Genomic DNA, 21,371 nt, shown 5'->3' with positions numbered 1-21,371 from the left:
ACAAAATTAATCTTTGGGTGTCTGAGATAATTATATTAATCAAATTATACATAAACTTTTAAAATGAACACAATTATATATTGTGATGATCAAAATACAGATAAATATGATTACACCATTTTAATAAGAGCTAATGTCCATCATTTATAAAAGCATTGATAAGAGAAGATTTAAAAGAAGAATCTTATTTATTCACAAATTATAAATCGGTGGCAGTGAGACAGGTGTTTTCCTGTTGTGTCACACAAAGGCCACCAGGGGGCTCCCTAAGAAACCACATGCTGTTATATAGAAGTCATGAAGTTAAATGATGGCAGAGGTTTAAAATTCGAATGTTTTATTGTGTAGAAAATCACAGGTGACATGTTATTGCTGTTAGTGCTAAAAAAACAAACAAACTGGATATACAAAAGATTAAAAAAAAAAATTCTCCTCAGTTGAAAACTGCACACTCACTATATAGTTATATCAGCCATCCAATATCATTTTGTCACTGCAGGAAAAACACAAGTAATAATAAACAGGTCAATTATGCTAAAAGCTAAAAGCTGCAAGTATTAAAGTTATTGCTTTATATTCTCAGTTTTATCTAAGTTGATGTATTTTACAGGTGTTTGGTGTCGAGCATCTTTAAACGTCTGATCACACTGAACATTATATTTCAACCAAAAACAGAAATAGTGACAGTTTTTCTTTGGCTGCAGCTTCTGCAAAGATTCAGTTTGATGCTTTACTCTGTCGAACGTCTTTTAAACCTGAATAATTCTTTGGGTTCTGGACAAAACAAAACAGGATCAATGGATTATGACAATAATTAATACTTCTAGTAAGTCTGCTTTCTTTCTATTTTAATAAACAGTTTTTTAATTAGTTTTTCTAGTAACTTGATGTTTATGGTGATAAATCAGTGATTTTATCCACTGAATGAATGTTATTAATTTGACCATAGTAAAAAATGAACTTCCACCTTGAAGCAGGTTGAAGTAAAGGGTGATTCAGTTTGTGTGAAAGTGCTCAGTGATGTCAGCTCTGGTTTCTCACTGGTTTGACTGGGAGAAGCTGCTGTCACATGGTTCCTGATCTGCTCTCCCCTGAAAATCAAAGTCCTGTCGTGTTGCTGCTGAGCTGAAGCTGTTGGTTCGTCCAGAATAACAAAGAGATAAATCCTTCATCCCTGGATCAGTCGTCCTGAGGGATGTTCTCCTCCTCTTCCTCCTCGGGCACAGCACTATCCAGCTTCCCTGCACAAACAAAAACTCAGCTTAGATTTAACATTTTTAAATAATAATCATAACAAGACACTTACTGACCTTTAAATAACTTTTGGAGGTTCTTCAATTTGAAACTGTGTCGGAACCTCCAGGAAAAAGTGTCTTAGAATAGAATTCAGTTATTATCATAACTTGTTTTGTCAGATTTAAGCTGCACAAAGGCTGAAACTTGTTTTTTCTTCAACATCATCTCTACAACCACTAGATTCTAAAAATGACACATAAAGTGATGGTTTAAGTTTAATTTAACATTCTGGTTTAAGACCTTAATAAAAGTCCCATTTACTAACTCAAAATGAAAATTTCCCTGTAAATACTCAAGAAATCAAACATTAAAATTGATTATAAACCACATCATTAATCACATGTGCACAAACAGTTATTACCTGGAAACTGGAATAAACCTGTGACTGTTTGGCAGTAAAGACTGAATCGTGTCCCTGAGGAAATCATCAGGTTTCCTGCTGCACGTCAAAACTAAAAGCTAAAACCTCCAAGAGCAAAACCTGCACCAGAGTAAATCTGTCTGTGGCAGAAAAACAGAAATGAATGAAGGAGTTGATGGATGAAGAGTTGGACACGGGTTTGAAGATGAAACTTTTCCAGCATCAGACTTGATCCTGACTTCTTCATGACGTCACTTGACTTCATATGAATCATTTGTTCAGCTTTTGATTGTCGTGTTTTTCGAAACTTCATTTTTCTTGACCTTGATCGATCAGCCAGGAGATTTAATCATGTGCAGATAAACTCTCAGGTAACGATCCTGCCAAGTTTGTTGAAGATCTTTCCATGTGTTGTTGAGTTATTTTGTACAAACACACAATCCAACAAAAAGCTTTAAACTCAACCAGTTCGTGCAAGGTCACCCCCCCCCCCCCCCCCACACACACACACACATGCAGGGTAATAACACTCTGACTTTCAGTAAACGTTCCAATATAATCCATTTTTATTCACAGCCGTTTCTTCACAAGCAAAACTTCACCTTCAGTGTTTAAGTTTCCACTGATTCTGAACATTTAACCTGTGTTTAGTGCGTGTAGTGTGTAGTGTGTGTGTGTGAGTGTAGTGTGTGTAGTGTGTAGTGTGTAGTGTGTAGTGTGTGTAGTATGTGTGTAGTGAGGCAGAGCCGCCAACAGATGAGATGACACAGTGTTGATATGCAGGAGAGAAGCAGCGAGTTAAATATGATCTGATGAACAGAGGCAGGAAAAGAAGAGGAGGAGGAGGAGGAGGAGTAGGAGGAGGAGGGGGAGGAGGAGAGATGAAGGAGAGGAGGTAGAGATGGCTATCGGGAAACAGAGTCAGGACTGGACGCTTCCTGTTTGTGGTCACGTGACAAATCTGCAAGAGAAGCAGAGAGAAGGAGATGATAGAAAAGTGATAGACCATGAGGAGGAGAAAAGACAGAGAGAGAGAGAGAGAGGGGGGGGAGAGTTAGTGGTGTTTAAAGAGCAGAGTGTTAGTGAATGAAACAACACAACAGTGAGTTATAAGTAACACACAGTGAGTGTGTGTATTGTATGTATTTGTATTTGTTTCTTTGTTGAGCGAACGCAACACAAAAAGCTCAAAGCTGCACACGTCAATTTTTGGCAACGACAACAAAAAAGGCAACGATCAACACAACAGCCGATAACGACACACAACAGCCGATACCTGCTGTGGTCACGGATCGCTGCTGATTGGACAAACGGAAACGAAACAGGAAGGAGACACGCCTCACGTGAAAGCAGCATTTCCTTCCTCCTCCAATCAGCAACGATCTCTGTCGACAGCAGGAACCGCTTCAGTTTGACGTTAAAGTCAAAGTCACGTTTTCTTATTTAATCTGTTGTGTTTTGTGATCTGTTATCGAGACGAAAGGAAAAACTCTAACGATAATTTGACGAACCGAACGTTAAAGGTTTTTAAAAGTTATTAATTATATTTCTTTAAAAGCGTTTACCCCCTAAACTGTTGCTCTCGGCCACTCCTCTCTCCTGATTGGCTAACGGCACCTCGTTCCCGTTGGCCTCCTCTGGCCCGTTGTGATTGGCCCACAGAGGACCGGTGGCATAGAGCTGCGCTGTGATTGGGCTCAGCTGCCCACTGTCCGTGTCGCTTTGCCCCGCCCCCAGGAGATGCTGCTCCACCCCCAGCTGAAGCTCTGAGGAGAGAAGAGCACCTCTAGTGGAGAGACGCTTCAACTACAGGCATGTTGCAACAAAGTGGGAGGGGATTAAAACCGAGGCTTAAAAATCAAAAATAAGATTTAAAAAATGGGGAAAAAATATCTGAACTCAAACTTCAGGAGAAAACCAGTCGATGAAAAGTCAAAAGCATAAATATTCAGCTGAGCAGCCACGAGCAGTCGAGTGAAGAGAAATCCATCTCACTTGCAGATGTTTATAGAAGAAGTTTCGCAAACTTATTCCAAACAAAACCTGATGTGATGTAAACTTCCATGTTGATGTTTATATTGTAAAGCTGCTTCCAATGTATAAACTCCTCCTGAGTCATGTTCTGTCAGATTTGTACATTTGCCCTAAAATCCTGCGTCATGAGGCAGCAGACGACAAATATTAGAATTATCATATGAATTTCAAGATAAAGAAAGTCTAATAAAAACTGAATTTTAGCTTCCACATGAAACACAAAGCATCAAACGCTGTGAAACCACAGTGTGACAATAAAAACCTCTTTATTTAATTAATTAAAATACTTTAAGAAATGCAAACATGTTTTTCCTGATTTCACAGAATGTAAAACGCTCACTGAGCCGGAATCAGGACGATTATTCAATCAGTCGGTTTCTGTTCAGAGGGATTTATGAGAGAGTGCAGACACGCACACACACACACACACACACACACACACACACACACACACACACACACACACACACACACACACACACACACACACACACACACACACACACACACACACACACACACACACACACAATCAATAAAAAGAAAAGCTTTTACTGTCTCCACTTCCCGGAACCAGCTCCGCGCTGCACTCAGCTCTGCACCATTATGTATTTTCTTCCTCTCCTTCTTCCCTTTTCTTTTTCAAGTTTTCATTAATACATAAGGTCGCTGCACCAAAAGGTTTTCACTTGGTGTATAAATTAATCATAGGTTCATTTATGGTGATCATGCAATAAACCAATGAAAGGTCTGCGTCCGATTCCTCTTTAAAATCAGGTGCACTTGCAAATTGGTGAATGTCAGTGTCAGCTGTCAATCATGACGTGTCACCCCTTTATAACTACTCAAAACCAAACCAAACAGAATCATCACTCACTTGACTGCATTAACAACGACCTCAAACGACAGAATTCAAGTCTGAACGAGAACACAGAGAGTTTCACCTGCTGCTGTGACGTGGGATCCTGACCCTCTGCAGCAGCGTCACTCTGAGCTCCTCACTGTCTTACAGGCAGAATCACATGTGATGTGATGGAGAAGCTCTTCAACTGTTTTATAAATTATTCAGCACGAGTCAGGATTAAAAAAAACAACAACATCATCAAATCTTTTAGAGATCAGATCCATCAGACAACACCAGCTCAATGATTCACGTTCTTTAAACTCAGCTTCAGTTCAGTGTCACTTGTTTAGTGTCTGTGCTCGACGACTCCACAGGTTGAAGCTCCAATCAGACCTTTTTATTTTAACCGAGCACTTTATTAGGAACCTTTACTCAAGTGTGTTTATGCAACTATCCAGTCAGCCAATCACGTGGCAGCAGGACAGCTTTTAAGTCTGGAGCTTGTCTTTAAATAGTCAGTTGGTCGACTAATTACTTAATCATCTTTAGCGTCTGGTGTATTTCTGTGTACTTTGGGATGTATTTATACTTCCAAGTATTCATTGGGCACAGCGACTACTTTCCTCTGATTGGCCGAGGAGGTTGATTCAGCCTCAGAGGGACGAGATCCTCTGGGTTTGGACACACACTCGAGTTGACAACTAAAAAATATAATATCAAGAGACTAATCCTTAAAAAGTTTAACTTCTACGTGTTTGACCATTGAAAATGCAATAGAACATTTTGATATTTTGATTTAAAATAAAAAAACTTATAAGAGCCCCCCATCCCTCTGCCAGATGTGCCGACATGAGACTGAAAAACAAAACCAAAGACTTGAGACCAAAGCCAGGACAAAGAAAACAGGAGAGTGGGGGGGGGGGGGGGGGGGGGGGGAGCAACAGGGAGAGCATCGTTGTGTCCTAAAACAAAAACACAATGTCCACACAGTAAGCAAACACATGCACAGAGAGACTGAGCAGAGACTGTGGACACAGCTGCAACAGATGTTCAGGAACATACAGGCAGAACTGACATATGAGGTCATCTCACATAGATGACATGCAGAGTATATATATATAAACTGTATATATGAAGAAAAGATGAACTGATTTATCTCTGAGTACGTTTCTCCTAAATGTCTCAAAACTCCTTCTCCCTCGACCGAGGAGGTTTTCAACTGTGTTTGTTGTTGTTATGCAAAAACGTCTGAATCAATTTCCAGCATGAAGAAGAAAGATCAGGAAAGACTCCATTAATTCTTTATGAGCAATTTGTTGCAGATCAAAAGTAGAAGGCTTCTCGCAGAGCAGAACATTTAGATTCACCAGATTTTAGTTTGGATCTGCACCAAATTTTAAATACTAGTAAATATGATCACGAATAAGACATTTTTCTCTGAAAAATAAATTCCTTGAGCTGCCCTTTGACCCAGATTTAAAAAAAAGTTTCTGCGCAATACTGCAAAATAACAAACAAACAAAGATGAAACATAACCTGTAGTAAAAATGTGTTCATCTACTTTTGAAAAGTAGCTTATTAAATACAGTTTGATCTGGTTTCCCTTTAAATCCACTTTCAGAACCAAAGTGGGTAAAATAATCCAGAATGAAAAGGTTTTAATCTGAAAGACGTTGAATGAGTTTAAACTCTCATCCTGAACGTTTCTCTTAAAGACTTTGAACAGTGGAGATATTGATTTGCTCTCTTTAATAAACCTGCACATTCACATTCTGCAGAATCAGAGGAAAGTGGAAAGTGTCCCATGTTTACCTTTCATGGTGGGGGGGGCGAAGGTGCTCTGCTTCCTCTGAGACGAATCTGACTCCTGCAGAACAGAAGAAAACCAATTAGAACCTGATTCAAACCAGTAGAAGAACAAATCAGTGGATTTTCATAAAGATTTATATTAAAAACACAAAGATTTTCAAAGAGACAGGATGAGTGAGACTCATCCTCAGTGAGTGACTGTGCTCTTCAACATAATGTAACAGACAATGGATGTGTTATGTTCTGAGGCTCATGATGAAATATTAATATCCAGCCGGGTCAGGACAGGATGCAGCGTGCTGCTCTTCCTAATCTTATTATGGTGAAACAACACTGAGTCAGTTCTTCTGCAGGAGCTTCAGACCACAGACGCTGAGAAGCTTAAAGGTCAAAACACGATGAGGAAATCTATGGATAAAAACTTTATCTTCACACTTTATAACTTTATGATGAACTGAAGGTGAAGAGTGATGATGAAGAGCAGCAAAGTGAAACGTCGACGTGTCAGGACTGAATGTAGCTTGAATATCTCAAGAACAAATCAAATTTGGGAGAAAACTTAATTTAAAGTCAAAGATCCTCTGATTAGAGTTTCAACGTCACTCTGTCCTCACAAAAACCCTTTTATTCACTTTGTGAACGTTTAAACTCCAGAACGACTCGAAAGGAACCTTTCAAATTTGTCAGAAATCTTAATTTAGACTCACGGATGAGCTGATTAGATCCGAGTGGTCAAAGGGCAAAGGTCAAGGTCACATTGACCTCACAAGTCATCTCAACACTGCCTCTCGGGAATTACTTTATATTTTCTAGGACTCAAAGATGAACTGATTCAATTCCAGGGGTCAAAGGTCACAGTGACCTCATACGAGTCTGGGAAAAAGAAGCGTATGTCGACTGAAGCTTCAACCACAGTTTTTCTAGATTAACTCTAGATTCTCCAGTACATTCTGACATTATCTCTACTGGTTCCATCACTGATCCAGATGTGAGGTTGGACTCCAGCTGCTTGTGTGTTTTCTCCACTTCACATCCACACTTTACAAACCTGTGACTCTCCGCTGGCGTTGTTCTGATCTCCAACATCTGCAGGAGAGACGGCAGCAGTGAGCGATTTCTCTTTCTACTCATTTGTCAACAGTTAATGTCTGTCACACGTTGCTATTTGTAATTCTACGTGACAGACACATCTTTCAGCCTGAGAAACTTTTCTCAACATGTCTGCTCGTCCAAACCACAGCGGCCGGGCTCGGTCGTGATGGTTTCCTCTGAGGCCCGAGGAGACGCTGGGATCGTGTGGGAAACAAACAACTGGGAGAAGATTTCCACAGGATCAGAAAGTGCAGAGTTTGAATTGCAAATGAGGTTTGCAGGATTTCCTGGAACTGAACAATAATGTCTTTGACACCTGCAGGTGATAAATGTGTGTGTGTGTGTGTGTGTGTGTGAGTGTATGTGTGTGTTCATGATGACGTAGAGAACGATGTTGTATACACTTCATGTGTTTTTAATAGTTCTCAGACATCGATGGAAACTCTGCAGCCAAGAAGAACCAGGTTTTTGAGACACACTCACAAACACACACACACACACACACACACACACACACACACACACACACACACACACACACACACACACACACACACACACACACACACACACACATACACATACACACACACAGACACACACACACAGAGGGGTTTCTGTTCTCACCTCTGCTCGTCCAAACCACAGTGGTCAGCTTGGATAATGGATCATTATGGTTTTGTTTCCTCTTGTGGTCTGAAGCTTTGCTGGGATCGTGTCGTGTTAATTTGTTTGTTTGTTTGTGTAATAAATTCATTCATGGATCTTGATGGAAAATAATAATCGATGGAGACTGTTCAGCCTCAGTGGAGGTTTGAGATCTTTTCTTTGTTTCTTTGCAGGATTACTCACTGACTACTGAGCTGATTCCAGTGAACCTGTGGTAATTTGTTAACGTTTGAATGGGATTCGTTGACAACAAAGATCTATAAGTTCCCTTAAAACTTTCAGAGAATGTTTGCATTTATAGAAAACAGTTATTTTCAGTAAGACTCGTGCACTTGTTATTCTGAGGCTGAGCAGCTCAGTGTGTTTGTGCAGCTGCAGCTGGATCCCATCTCACTCACTGGGACAAGAACTGAGAAAGAAAATCTGTGAACTTCAGGAACGAAGCTCGAACTCAAGTCAAGACAAGAATTCAGTCTGTGATTTCAGGGAGAATCAGATCAAATCTCTGTTTAATAACACGTCAGGTTCTTTCTGCTTTTTGGAACCAGACTCACAGAGCTGAGCTCACAGAATGGAATCAGGCCGATTATTCAATCAGTCGGTTCCTGTGTGGGGGGATTTATGAAACACACACACACACACACACACACACACACACACAGACACACACACACACACACACACACACACACACACACACACACACACACACACACACACACACACACACACACTTGAGGAATCCATCAGTCTGAACACTGGGATCACTTTACAAAAAGCTGCAGCACAAATCTAATAAAGGTTCCATTATAGTCGCTGCTTTTCAGTTCTACCTCCCCCTCTCCCCTCCCCCCCACATCTACTCCTCTCACCCAACCCACTCACCCTCTTTCTCTCTCTCTATCTCCCCCACCCTCTCTCTCTCTCTCCCCCCCCCCCCCCCCCCCCTCACCTGTGCCAGGTTGTCTGTAGATCTGCAGAGTCGCAGGAGTCGGTCGTCTGCGGCGGATCTGAGGTGAACACACAAAAATTCATTTAAATTTTATTCTTATTTTCTCTTTATTGAAAGAGGACACATCTCCTGGTGCTCTGTGAGATTCCCTTCATCCTTCAGTGTGAAAGGTGCAACACGAATCAAATTATAGTACAAATAAAGTTTTACCGTATCTGTAATTAGGCTTTAAAAACTCAATGAGTCACTGAGCTTTAAAAACACAAATCTCAACTCTGCCCTGATTCTTGCATAATAAAAACACAATGGATACTTTAGCAGCTACAAGTCGTTTGAAGTTTATTATGTTAAATGCATCTTAAAAATATAATTTACCACTTAGAGCTTTAGGACCCACGTCATTCAGGATTATAACAACCTTTACTCATACTGCAAATAGCTAATATAATAGCAGAATTACCATAAAAAGACATTTTCTTTATGTTGTCTACCTCATGGTTTTAGTATGACTCTTCTGAAACCTACACTGATCAAATTGTCAATGATAATAACTGTAAAACTCAGGGTTTAACCAACTGTAGTGTTAAGATAAAGACTCTCAGCTTCTGCTCAGAGGAATGTAAACGTTCATCCTGGACGAGCGACTGGAGGTTTACAAGATGGTATCTCGTAAAAAAGCATCGCTGGTATTTATCTTTGAGTCCTGGAGACGGGTTCCCAACACAGAGACCCTCCCAACAAACACACACACACACACCCACACACACACACACACACACACACTGAGGGGCCCTAATCTGTCACTGTTCATTTACCAGCTTCCTTAAAAGCGAAGGACTTCCTGCTTCCAGGGACTGAACACCTCGTAAAGACGTCAGCGAGTTAAACAGAAGCTGGGAGAGAAGCTTCTGGTTCCTGTTCACGTTCCAAACAGACCTGTGGGGTTCTCGTCTCTCTACCTGACTTCTCCACCTCGCTCTGTCTGTCACATCCTGTGTTTTCCCAGAATGCCTCTCTCTGCACGCGCCCTCAGAGAATGGGCGTAAACTGGCAATCAGCCTCAGATCAAGCGTGACAGGAGTGGGTGTAACGCACGTACATGTCCCCGTCCGAGCGTCACGTTGACATCATCAGCTGCTGCTGCTCACGTCAACATGTAAACACGTCAACACGTCAACAGCACATGGATGAGAACATGTGGGACTGTAACTGCAGCAAATATCTCAGGAATGTAGAGTAGAAACTGTTCCTTAGATTGATTTGATTCCTAATTTTTACTCAAACAAGGAAAATGTGACACAACAAACCTGCACAACACACAAAACACCACAAAGTGTCTCACACCGCTCAGTGTTAACATGACAGTTACACACGTTCCATACACACAATCAGCAGTTTTCATGAGATGTGACATACGCACACATGCAGCTCTGCACCCACTCACTGTACATTCCTCCCAGGATCAGGGATAGTGGCCCCATTCAGCCCCATGGACGCACAACACACACACACACACAGGGACACACACACTCACATGTTCGGCGGCCTGTGGGTCCAACTGTCCCTGCAGAGGAGGCACAGCAAACTGGATCTTCTTCGGACTGCTGGGCTCCATTATCACAGACTGAGAGGTAGAAAGAAAGACAGACGGAAAGAAAGAGAGAGAGAGAGAGTGTGTGTGTCTGTGTATGTGTGTGTCTGTGTCTGTGTGTGTGTGTGGATGAGGGAGGGAGCAGAGAGGGAGGGAGTGGTCTCATCTTGGCTGCTGGGGTCCATTATCACTAATTGACAGACTGAAAGAGAGAGAGAGAGAGAGAGAGAGAGAGAGAGAGAGAATAGAAGATCAGTTATTGCAGCATTTTCCAAAACCCTGATGAAGCGTGAAGACGTGAAATCGTGTCAGAAAAGAGAAGTGACATTTTCATAATGTGATTCTGAAGATAAATAAAGAGTTCACGGCTCCTGACTGCAGCTTTAACACGTCTACAGATTTAACCTTCTCATATCACAGTTTAAATACCGATAAGAGATTATTCTGATGACATCATATTAAAGTGTTGTTTTGTGGTGCACATGCAAAGTGTGAGTCTGGCATCATGGGTCACAAACCTAGCCTCCTCCATGTTAGCAGATGGGACATCGGCCCCGACAAAAAAGTCAAATAAATGTTTCTTAAAAATGTGTTTATTCATTTAACGTGTTGTTTTATTTATTTTTTACATTGCTCCTTTGTGTAACTCTGCTAACTAACAAACAAGCAAACAAACACACACAAATTAACACACAACTGTCTCTGTGACAGTAACATTTGACCAATGATTAAATGAGACTAACACGTTCACTAAACGCACAAAAATCATCACCTTCAGGCAGGAAACTTAAAATCTCTCCAACAATTCTTCTTCTCCTGCATCATTTTCACTGTGTGTGTGTTTTTATGGGTTTGTGTGTGTGTGTGTGTGTGTGTGTGTGTGTGTGTGTGTGTGTGTTGTTGGCAGTCTCAGTGGAAACACTTTGTCTCAGTGGAGCCATCTGGAGAGACTTACTGGCTACTGTAGGTGGAACAAACCTCACACACATCACACAAAGAGCCTCTTGTGTTTGTGTCTTTGTGTGTGTTTGTGTCTTTGTCTGTGTTTGTGTATCTGTGTGTGGAAACTGAACGTCAGACAGAAACGACAGCTGTGTCTTTTTTATCTCACCTGCTCTCTACACTCTCTACACTTATCAGTTACTGTAAAAGTCGATTTCTTCTTCACACGTCAGAGCTGAACCGGAGGAAGTGTTTTCATTTGATTCATTAAATACTTGTCGTAGTAAAGAAACAGAAGAAGAGTAGAAGTATCTCTCGTCCAGACAGAAGTATCTCTACACTGCTGGATTGTTTACTACGAAATTCATACAAACACAAATAATTAAGATTTCACTGAACTTGTTTTCTGATGTCACAGAAATATCACATTTTAATCAAAACAAAGCAAATTGTTAACACATTTAATTAGAGGCACACAATAAGACATCACAATATTTCCACCACGTCAACACAGAACACACACAAACACACAAACAAACACACACACACACACACACGGTCCGGTCCACTGCTACACAGTCGGACTCACCTTGTTAATAGCTGCAGTGTGTGTTTGGGGGGTGCACGTAGCGACAGTGCCAACATGGCTGCAGAGTGAGTGTGTGTGTGTGTGTCTGTGGTGGGTTCGGTGCCCACAGCGGCATGCACGGTGTGGGGGGGCCTGTGCATGAGGGAGGTGGTAACCTTTGACCCTGAGCTGAGAGGTGTCCAGATCTCTGAAGTTGTTGTTGTTGATGATGAAGATGTTGTTGTATTGTTTGTTGTGACATATTTTGCCATGGTATCATCATCTGCTGGTACTGATGCGGCTGTGGAGGCAGAAGCTTGTAGATGCTTCCTCCTCCTCCTCCTCCTCCTCTTCCTCCTCCTCCTCCTCCTCCTCTTCCTCCTCCTCCTCCGTAACCCCCCTGTGTTTGCTCCTCCTCTCTCTCAGGCCGGAGCTCTCGGATGTTGAAGAGCGTTTCATCATCACCACAGTTCTGAGGGAGCACCTGCAGGTGGAGGGTGGAGACGACCTGAGGGGGGCGAGGCAGGAAGGAGCGAGGGAGGAGGTGAGGAGTCAGGGAGGGAGGCTCTTGTCTGTTTAACGTCTCAACCGTCTCATCACCTCCCTCTCCTCCTCCTCCTCCTCCTCCTCCTCCCTCTCCTCCTCCTCCTCCTCCTCCTCCTCCCTCTCCTCCATCTCCTCTGGATTCCTCCTCAGCAGCATCTCCACTCCTCTCGGGTTCAGGCTCCTCGGTCGCGGAGCTCCTGCAGCTGCTGGAGCTGGAGGAGCTGGACTCTGCCTCCGACTCCTCGTCCTCCACCTCTGGACCCGAGTCTTCGGCCGAGGAGCTGGACTCGCCGGCGTCCCCGCGCCAGGACACGGTGCTGGACTTGTGGTTGTAGCAGGCGGCACAGCGAGCCAGGCTGAGGGGCACCGGGCTGGATCTGGTCTGAACACAGAGACAAGGACACTCACTCACACTGGGGATCAAGACGACTGTATGTTTCATTTGAGGAAACAATTTAAAAGTTAGAGTTTTATCTTTACAGGACATTTTAGAAATATAATCTGAATATTAATGTAGTTTTATAACGGCGTCACCGGAGTCTGTGCAGCCGTCAGCACGCTGCAAAGTGAAGGATGGAGGAAAGTGGAATTTGATTATTTTTTTATAATAAATCTAATAGATCTAATAAATAACATGATTTATAATTTAAATAAAGTTCTGTCGAAAGGTGATTATTTAATTGTTTAAAATGTTCCTGCAGGAGTTTCATTTATCTACTGAGACAGAACAGCAGTTTAATAAAACCTGTGATGACTCACGTCTCATTAGATCATTTCTAACCAAACTGATGAGGTTTGTTTACAGGTTGTAATGTGGAATAATAACAATAATAATAATAATATTAGCACTTACCTTCAGTTGTGTGTTTGTGTCTGCAGACTGATCGTCAGTCGAGTCTCTGGACTCTGACATGAGTCCTGTAGTTTTCTCTGTTCACACAAAACCATGGATGCTTGTTGGTATTTTTCCATCAGGACACTGGTTGTTAGTTTATTGAATGATTCCACACTGACTCACCTCCACCTCTGATTGCTTCACTCATTCTTTCCTCACATCGCTGCTCTGTAGCTGAAAGAAACACAAACTTAAAGCTGGAAGAGAACAAACGAGGCCCGACAGTAAAAAGTTTATTCACTAATAAGATAATGTTTAATAGTTTAGAATAACTTCCTGTTTAAACTGTAAAATCAGGTTGAATACAGATACACATGTTTACATCTGAAAAACTAAAAAAGACAATATGCTATTAACAATCTTCTTTTTTTTAAAGTTTTTAATAATGTTGTGTAACTGGGATTAAATTCATATTAATCAACAATGAGAATAATTCTTCGTTGCAGCTCTAAAAACTGAAACCCTGGTTTCTTAAAACACTTTGAAATGTCTGATAAAAACTCCCCAGAGTAAATTTAATAGTTTAGCGTCAACTGATACAGAAACACTAAATTAGAAATATATGAAACTTACATACTTGTTGTTTCCCGTTCTCGTCTTCAGCTCCAGGAAACTGGGTTTATTTCAACAGCTGCTTCAGGAACCGGCTTCTGTTCTGAGAAATCAAGAGTCATGAGTGTGTGTCTCCTTTATACCACTGGGAGTAACACACACACACACACACACACACACACACACACACACACACACACACACACACACACCCTCTGTAAACACACTCCAGGATCATGCACCTTGCCCAACTCCCAGCTGTTGAATCAGTAATTATAGCATTTCTTTATTCTACTGTAATTTGTATTATCTCTAATTATCTTATTGTGTGTCATTGACAAATGAAACGTGTGTACTTGTGCGAATAGTCGTCAACACAAAGAGACACACACACACACAACCACAGGTTCACTCAACTTTAAAACATGATTTTATTCAGAGGAAGAAACACACGTCACTTTGTGCAGAGACACTTAAGGCATGAATGTCTCTGCTGGTTCGAGCGAGTTTAAACAGGAAGTGAATCAATAAGAACTTTAGGACAAAGTTAAGATTCATTGGACATTTGGAGAAAGAAGTTTGACAACACGCGAAATATCTTCATGTTTAATATGAAGTGAAAAACCAGCAGCTGAGTTAAAAATAAAGACAAGAAGAGTTAACACTAATTAAAGTGTTAAACTCTGATAAATCCCGGACAGATTATGGATTATATGCTGGATCAAGAAGAGTTGCTTCACTCTTCTCTTGCCAAGAAAACAAACAGATTTAAAAAAAACTAAATCATTCATTTAAAAAACACGATTTTGTCAGAGATAAATAGTTAAGCTGCTGTCAAGTCAAAATCATAAAGAGGCACATGACGAACCACAATCACAAACTAAAGCATTTGTACATTTTCTTCAAAAGTTCGGACAAATATTTGGAAACAGATTTTACTTCAAACTCTTTCATCTGTTTCTCTAAATATCAATTTTGTGATATTTAGTTTTAAAATCTCCTGTCAGAGCATTTAACTATAAAACCCACCGGACGCTTCAGGGAACCTGCAGCAGCTTCGGGGCTGAAGCGTCCGGGGAAAAAAAACACGTCTTCACAGTATTTGTTTTAGAAGAAGTCAAGAAAAATACAGGATCCACAGTTTGAACATGTTCACAGCAAATACTGGAAACACGCGTTTTGGTTAAAGTTATACGAGAGAATAAAACATGAGGCTGCAGCAAATCCAAACGCATCACTTCAGAGAAAAAACATTAACATCTGGATTGTTTAAAACTTTCAGAAACAAATATTCAAATAAAAAACTTTAAAGTGCAAAACAACATCTACACGCTGTAAATGGAGGGAAAGTTACCGTGAGGTTATCGATGATATATGTTCAACTTATTATTCTCAGTGTTTGGAACCAGAAGAGAAACCAACTGCCGATTCTCACGTGGCTTCAGGTACGACAGCTGTGGTCACGCCTTTGTGTCTTTAAGGGTAAATAAAATACACAAAGCATTAAGTTTTGTTTTGTCCCAAACGAGGAGGAGTTAACTGTCCCGTGAGAAGGTTACATGTGAGGATTTACAGGTGAAGCAGCTGGAAACCCCGGCACAGAAACAGGATCCTTCAGACGCTCAGTTGAGCAGTTACCACATAATGATTCTGCGTGTGATTGGTTCCTTTCACGCCTGTTTGCTTTGCGTTCAGGTGAAGATGTTCGTGAGTGTTTGAACAGTGAAACGTGTCACAACACTTCTGGAGGAGATTCATCGAGGGCAGAGATCCACACGTTCTGTCTGTTCGTCTTTCACTGCCTCGAAAAATGAGTTCGGATACAAACAACTTTTAAAAGTTTCCAGGTTTGGGGAAAAACTCCTCAGCTTGTTTTGTTGAATCTTAAATTGTTCAACCACTTATTATTTTCATCTTCTTCACAACCTGTCAACACAAAAGCTTTCCTCATTAATGTTTTGATTTATAAGGCATTAGTAATTAATGTGATTGACCTATAATACTTTTTTCAATTCGTTAGCTGTGGACACTGATTCCTCCGGCGTCACTGTTGTAGAAATACTTTACAAAGTTGTTTGTTTTGGCAGCTGAGTGTAAAGCTCCCGGCAGAAAGTGACTCACGAAGATAACAAATCTGCAAACGGCCTCAACTGAAATCTGAGAATCAAGTTTCCAAAAAAACAACCAGATACAGAAACGTGCTTCAGAAATGAAAGGTCATTTTTCAGTAAATATTTGTTCCGTTCATTTTTCTTCCTTGTCTTGTGTTTTATTTGTATGCGTTTGCTTAATTTGCAGTGAGTTAAGCCTCCAGGGCCACCGTACTTCTCTCTGTTCAGGGTCATAATTGGACGGCATCATCTTTAAAAGGCTAAATAATCACTGAGGAAATACACACGTTAAAAAGGCAGTAACTTGCAACACATTCACAATGAGAGCGTGGGGAAGAACAACACAACCCAGCAGAAACAAAAAACAGGAGAAGGTGCAAACTCCTCAAAGGAAGCGGAAGAATAAATCAAAGTCTCGTCTTCCTCCTCCTTCCTTCCTCGTTCTTGCAGCTAAACCTCGGAGAAGGTCGTCTTCTGGAGAATATCACAATGGCACGTTTACTGATCTTTGCATTCAAGCAATCGTTGGCATCTGAAGACCTGAACTCCTCGGCTCTGAGTCTCAAAGCTGCTCCAGGATCAGTCTGGTTGACTGACCTCACCACCTCAAAGCTGTCAGGGAAGAGGGACGGAGTTTTGGGGGAATATGTGGAAAAAGCAGTAAATACTGTAGAAGAAGATGCTTCTGTGACACGGCTGCTGATTTAAAAACTATCTGTACATTCTTGGGTCAATTTTAAAACTGTGAAACATCCGACTCTGGCTTCTAAACTGTCCAGAAAAGCGGATGTCACGGTTATTTGTGTATTTATACTCTTCCAGGGAGTCATCATTTGGTTACTGGGCTTAACCACTGATAATATAACTGCACTTTTCTTTCACTTGTTGATCCACAGAGTTTTTTTTCCAGGATTCCAGCTTCACAGTCGTTATGAACTGTGAATGTGGCGACGTGTTGATTCGTCTTTAAGTCTCTCCAGTGTGTTCCGTTTAATTTCAAGGCTCGAGGGAAAAGTGACCCATGATTCCAAAGTGCACGTGTGAAGAAGAAGAACTTTCCCTCGAGGCCAGTTCGTCCTCACTTCCATGGAGATGATGTCACCATCTCCACTGTGACGTTAAACTCGTCAGAGTCCAGAGCTCAGCAGGTTCTGGTGGACGTCAGCTTGTCAGATGGATAAGTCAGTGTCTGTGTCGGTGGCTGTGTTCTTCGGGCTCGTGCTGCCTCCTCGCTCCTCGGGAATGGAGGACGGGTCGCCGTTAGGACTCGACAGGAAACCTGCAACACGTCCACATGCACAGGAGAGTTGTTGTCAGATTCAAACCCTCTTTATTTTAACCATTCCATTCGACTACTTCAGAGTAAACAGGCTGTGGTTGTTTGCTTCCTTCACTCGGGGATGTTTCTTAAAGACTTACAGAACTCTCGTTGTTTTCTACTACATTAAATTGTCGTTTCCCCAAAACTTACTGGGAAATAATTAAGAATTTCCAGGACCCAAAGAAGGAAATGTCACTTACTAGAAGTGCACCATAAAAAATGTGTCTTACGTTCAGTATCGTAAACAGAGCTGTCAGAGAAAGTCCGGTTCCTGCGCTGCGTTGACCTTTGACCTCCACTCACGTACTCCTTCTGCACACCCGACCTGGGAAAAGAAGACGGGAGATATGGTTTGGATCTGTGAAAACTTTGCTTTGACGTGATATCAAAAATTTATTTTTTCATCTTCAACACGTGACACAAAAGCTTTTTATTGAAACATAAACATCTGCTTCCTGTGACTGAAAACTCACAATCTGAACAAATCCAGTTCATTATTCTTGTTTGGTGCTAAACACCAGTTTTTAAAGGTCGCTTTGTTATTCACAGTGTGTCAATGCTGCCCCCTGGAGGCTACAGTTGATTATAATTTAGGGATTCAGTTAGTTCGATATTTATTTTAACGTGGATTTAATTTGGGGATGATCCTGCTTTGTCTGCTCTTAAACTGTTAAAAAATGTGTTTTGTTTATTAACAGCCTTATACTTTCTGGGTTTTGTGTTTGTTTGCTTTTGATCCAGTTGAGTGAAGCATCTTCATCTTTGCATGAAAACTACAAGAGAAATAAAGTTAATAATTTCTAATGGACACAAAGTCTGAACTCACCTGTCGAAGCTGTAGGTTCCAGGATGACTGATCGACCTCTTCATCTGAGCAGAGACAAGAGAAGAGTAAAACTGTGTTTACACTCCTGCACCTCTGAAGCTTCCTTACAGTTTTATGACACAGTAAAAATTTAAAAAAATTAAAAATCTGCATGTAATAAAACAATAACATGAGCTTATGCTGGCGTAAAAGAACAAAATAGGGGTGTTAGTAATTAAATAAGATTGTAGACTTAAGGGATTTATCTGAAGTTACCTTTTCAGGAGGTCGGAGGTCAGGGATCAAGCTCTGGTTGGCCAGGGTCATACACTCCTCCAAGGTCCTGATGAACGTAGCACAGGTCGCACTGAGGAGAGACGCCTGGAGAACGAGAGAGAGAGAGAGAGAGAGAGAGAGAGAGAATATTAATCATCTGCATCAGTCACACACATGTACATGAAGAAATCTGAAGATAACTGGTCAGAAAAAGGTAGAAAATATTATGAAACATTAAAAAAATTCCCATCACATCTCGTTTCGTATGATCAAACGTTCGAAGTCCCACGATTATCAAAATATTTGCATATTATTCATTGTTATTGGGACTAAATGAATCTGTTGGAGTGACAACTCAATACATTTTATGCCAATCGACGAATGATGACACTGTCCTGTTATTAACATTTCTGCCTTTATTAGAATAAAAGATAAATGTGAGAAACGATCAAGATAAACAGTTTGTGTCGTTTACCTCAGAGGTGTCTGTGGTCTCTGTGTCAGTGCTGTGCTGTGATTGGATGGTCTGGACTTGCTGGACGAGCAGGTCGCAGTACAGACGCAGCTCAGACATCTTCGTCTTCAGACAGTCGGGACCTTGGGAAATAAAGTTTGAATTAAACTCTCAAGGATAAATTAATCATTTTCATTTTCTCCCGGAACTAAATGAGTGACTTGTAGTTTAAAGACAAAATCAAATGTTTTTATTACATTTAAGACTATGTTAATACCAAACATTTATATTAGAGTGATGAATTCTAATAACTTCCTCTTAACTTGGCATTTATCGCCCTCATCAGGTCAAATCTTTGTTGCAGCCTAAAAGAGCCACTAACATGGATTTACTACTATTTGTCATCACTTGGTCTGTTCGAAGTTTTTAAAATTGAATATCTCCCAAACAAAGAATGTGTAATAAGCCACAACTGATACACCAGATCATTTCTGTTGTGTTCAGCTCCTTTGTCAAAAATCATCACTTTTTCAAAGCAGACGTGACAAACGGTTTAAAACCCAACATGGCCGACGACAGGCAGTGTGTTTACCTCTGTGTTTGTGAGTGTCCAGTGTTCCAGCTTTAGACGAACCCAATGCCACCAGCCATCTTTGTCTCTCTGCAGCATTCACCGCTCTGACGTAGAAATGCTGCTCGCCGGGGATGATCAACTCCAGACGGGTGGAGTCTGTTGAATGAACTGAAATGTAAAAAAATTATATTAGAAAGGTTTGATGGATGTGTTTATCTTTGTGTGAGTAAAGGGATGTGAAGGATATCACGTATATCTGGTCATATGAGCAGGGTCCCGACCTTTAATCTCACACATGGACATCTTGATGGATCCTTTGCTTCCTTTACCAACGTCGTCCTCGCTGTCGTAGTAGGAGATGTCTCCGTCCTCCAGGACGAACCAGCGGGGCTGCCAGCCTGAGGACAGACGTGAGGACACTCACTGGGTGCAGATGTGTGTGCGTAGATTGTCAAGACAAGATTAACAACGACACAAACACTGAGAGAAATCTGTGACTGTTCGAGGGATGTTTGTTTATTAATCCCAGACTGTGGATGAAGATGGACGACTTGACCACTTCCCAAAACTGAAGCCACGATGCCTGGATTGCATCCTGCAGCCCGCCTCCTCCATGTTAGCAGACAGGACACACCACAACCACAAAATCTATCTACACATCAATATTTAGAAGGTTTTTTGGGGGGGAATCAAGTGATCATGTCAACACTTGTTTTCTACACACATGTATGTTTACATTGTGTCATACTTTACATGATAAGTGAGTATTTGTGGGTTAAATAACCTTTGTTTTGAAATGATTTGAATCTGTTGGTGTCTGATTCTGAAGCTAATGATGACTACAAACTATGTATGAATGTAAATTACTATAAAATATCACCGGTGACGTCATTTAATGTTGATATTGACTTGTTAGCTTTGGTGCTTAAGCTTCAGTTTGCTAGCTTAGCGGGCTAGCTGTTAGCTAACTGACATAAACCACCATCTCCTGTCATTAGATCCCCGTGTCACCACCTGACAGAACAGTCAGTAAGTTGAACCACGTGTCAGACACACACAGACACACACCTGTCATGTAGTTCGTCCATTTGTGCAGGATCCCCTCCATTGTTTACCATCGGCTAATGTAGCCTGTTAGCTAGCTAGCTCCGGGGCTGCACGGGCTAACAGCCGCTTCCGGGTCCCTCGTTAGGAATCGACCTTCATTCCGAGCCGCTGTGTCCGTGAAGCTGTGAGAAGAGGCCGAGGTTCGATGGAGCGGGTTCGGGTCATTGTGCCGCCGAGCGATTCACAGACGAGTCACCGACGTGTCACAGACAAACACGGGAGACATGTCAACAAACAGCAGCTGAGTACGGAAGACGAGTGAGGCCAAAAGAGAACAAATGGTCAGAGGAAAGTGACACAGACACCAGCAACTTTACTCAAGTATTTGTACTCAAGTACTTGTACTTGACATTAGTATTAACATTTACTGATGATTCACACTCCACTGCATTTATTTACTGAGGCTCATAGGAGTCAAACTAAATATAAAACACATTTAAAACCATTAATATTGAATTATTTTAGAATATAGGACAAGATGGTGAATATTCCCTTGTACGTTTGAAGATCTTCTGCTCAAATTAAGTTACCAACTACTAGTAGATGTTAGTAAGTGTTATAGGACATGATTC

At 41.3% G+C, this 21,371-nt stretch overlaps 2 protein-coding genes across 16 annotated transcripts; both read right to left on the bottom strand.

The window, feature by feature from the left end:
- Positions 1 to 320: 320 nt before the first annotated feature.
- Positions 321 to 10,792, bottom strand: LOC128453285 (protein phosphatase 1 regulatory subunit 1C). 2 transcript variants are annotated; one of them, XM_053436081.1, is made up of 6 exons: positions 10,592 to 10,792; positions 9,058 to 9,115; positions 7,393 to 7,430; positions 6,348 to 6,402; positions 1,311 to 1,373; positions 321 to 1,241 (listed from the first exon to the last, which is right to left on the bottom strand). In XM_053436081.1, exons 1-6 carry the CDS (start codon positions 10,670 to 10,672, stop codon positions 1,180 to 1,182), a joined length of 357 nt encoding a protein of 118 aa, XP_053292056.1. In that variant the 5' UTR covers positions 10,673 to 10,792; the 3' UTR covers positions 321 to 1,179. The 2 variants fall into 2 exon arrangements, with proteins under 2 accessions (XP_053292056.1, XP_053292057.1); XM_053436082.1 differs by lacking the exon at positions 1,311 to 1,373 and having other exon boundaries at positions 10,592 to 10,789.
- A 433-nt stretch (positions 10,793 to 11,225) lies between these two features.
- On the bottom strand, positions 11,226 to 21,092 carry plekha3 (pleckstrin homology domain containing, family A (phosphoinositide binding specific) member 3). 14 transcript variants are annotated; one of them, XR_008341484.1, is made up of 12 exons: positions 20,761 to 21,092; positions 19,974 to 20,090; positions 19,711 to 19,860; positions 19,140 to 19,261; positions 18,665 to 18,769; positions 18,410 to 18,453; positions 17,814 to 17,908; positions 15,506 to 17,541; positions 14,177 to 14,254; positions 13,723 to 13,773; positions 13,558 to 13,634; positions 11,226 to 13,086 (listed from the first exon to the last, which is right to left on the bottom strand). XR_008341484.1 is itself a non-coding variant. In XM_053436072.1 (8 exons), exons 1-8 carry the CDS (start codon positions 20,798 to 20,800, stop codon positions 17,432 to 17,434), a joined length of 783 nt encoding a protein of 260 aa, XP_053292047.1. In that variant the 5' UTR covers positions 20,801 to 21,092; the 3' UTR covers positions 14,564 to 17,431. The 14 variants fall into 14 exon arrangements, 9 of the variants coding, with proteins under 9 accessions (XP_053292039.1, XP_053292043.1, XP_053292038.1 ...); XR_008341485.1 differs by having other exon boundaries at positions 11,226 to 13,081; XR_008341486.1 differs by lacking the exons at positions 11,226 to 13,086; positions 13,558 to 13,634 and having other exon boundaries at positions 14,173 to 14,254.
- Positions 21,093 to 21,371: the final 279 nt, after the last annotated feature.

The sequence above is a fragment of the Pleuronectes platessa genome, chromosome 12 (genome assembly GCF_947347685.1).
Source record: "Pleuronectes platessa chromosome 12, fPlePla1.1, whole genome shotgun sequence".
NCBI lineage: Eukaryota > Metazoa > Chordata > Actinopteri > Pleuronectiformes > Pleuronectidae > Pleuronectes > Pleuronectes platessa.
This window is presented reverse-complemented; position numbering and strand designations above follow the sequence as displayed.

What these genes read in the sequence shown, in the direction of transcription:
- plekha3 (XM_053436064.1), bottom strand. Translation starts at nt 13,747, where the DNA reads ATGAGTGAAGCAATCAGAGGTGGAG. An exon ending in TGAAGCAATCAGAGGTGGAG is followed by an intron (nt 13,635 to 13,722) that starts GTGAGTCAGTGT and finishes TTGTGTGAACAG; the next exon opens with AGAAAACTACAGGACTCATG. An exon ending in ACACAAACACACAACTGAAG is followed by an intron (nt 13,087 to 13,557) that starts GTAAGTGCTAAT and finishes CTCTGTGTTCAG; the next exon opens with ACCAGATCCAGCCCGGTGCC.
- LOC128453285 (XM_053436081.1), bottom strand. Translation starts at nt 10,672, where the DNA reads ATGGAGCCCAGCAGTCCGAAGAAGATCCAGTTTGCTGTGCCTCCTCTG. An exon ending in CGCCCCCCCCACCATGAAAG is followed by an intron (nt 1,374 to 6,347) that starts GTAAACATGGGA and finishes TTCTATTCTAAG; the next exon opens with ACACTTTTTCCTGGAGGTTC. An exon ending in CCTCCAAAAGTTATTTAAAG is followed by an intron (nt 1,242 to 1,310) that starts GTCAGTAAGTGT and finishes TTGTTTGTGCAG; the next exon opens with GGAAGCTGGATAGTGCTGTG.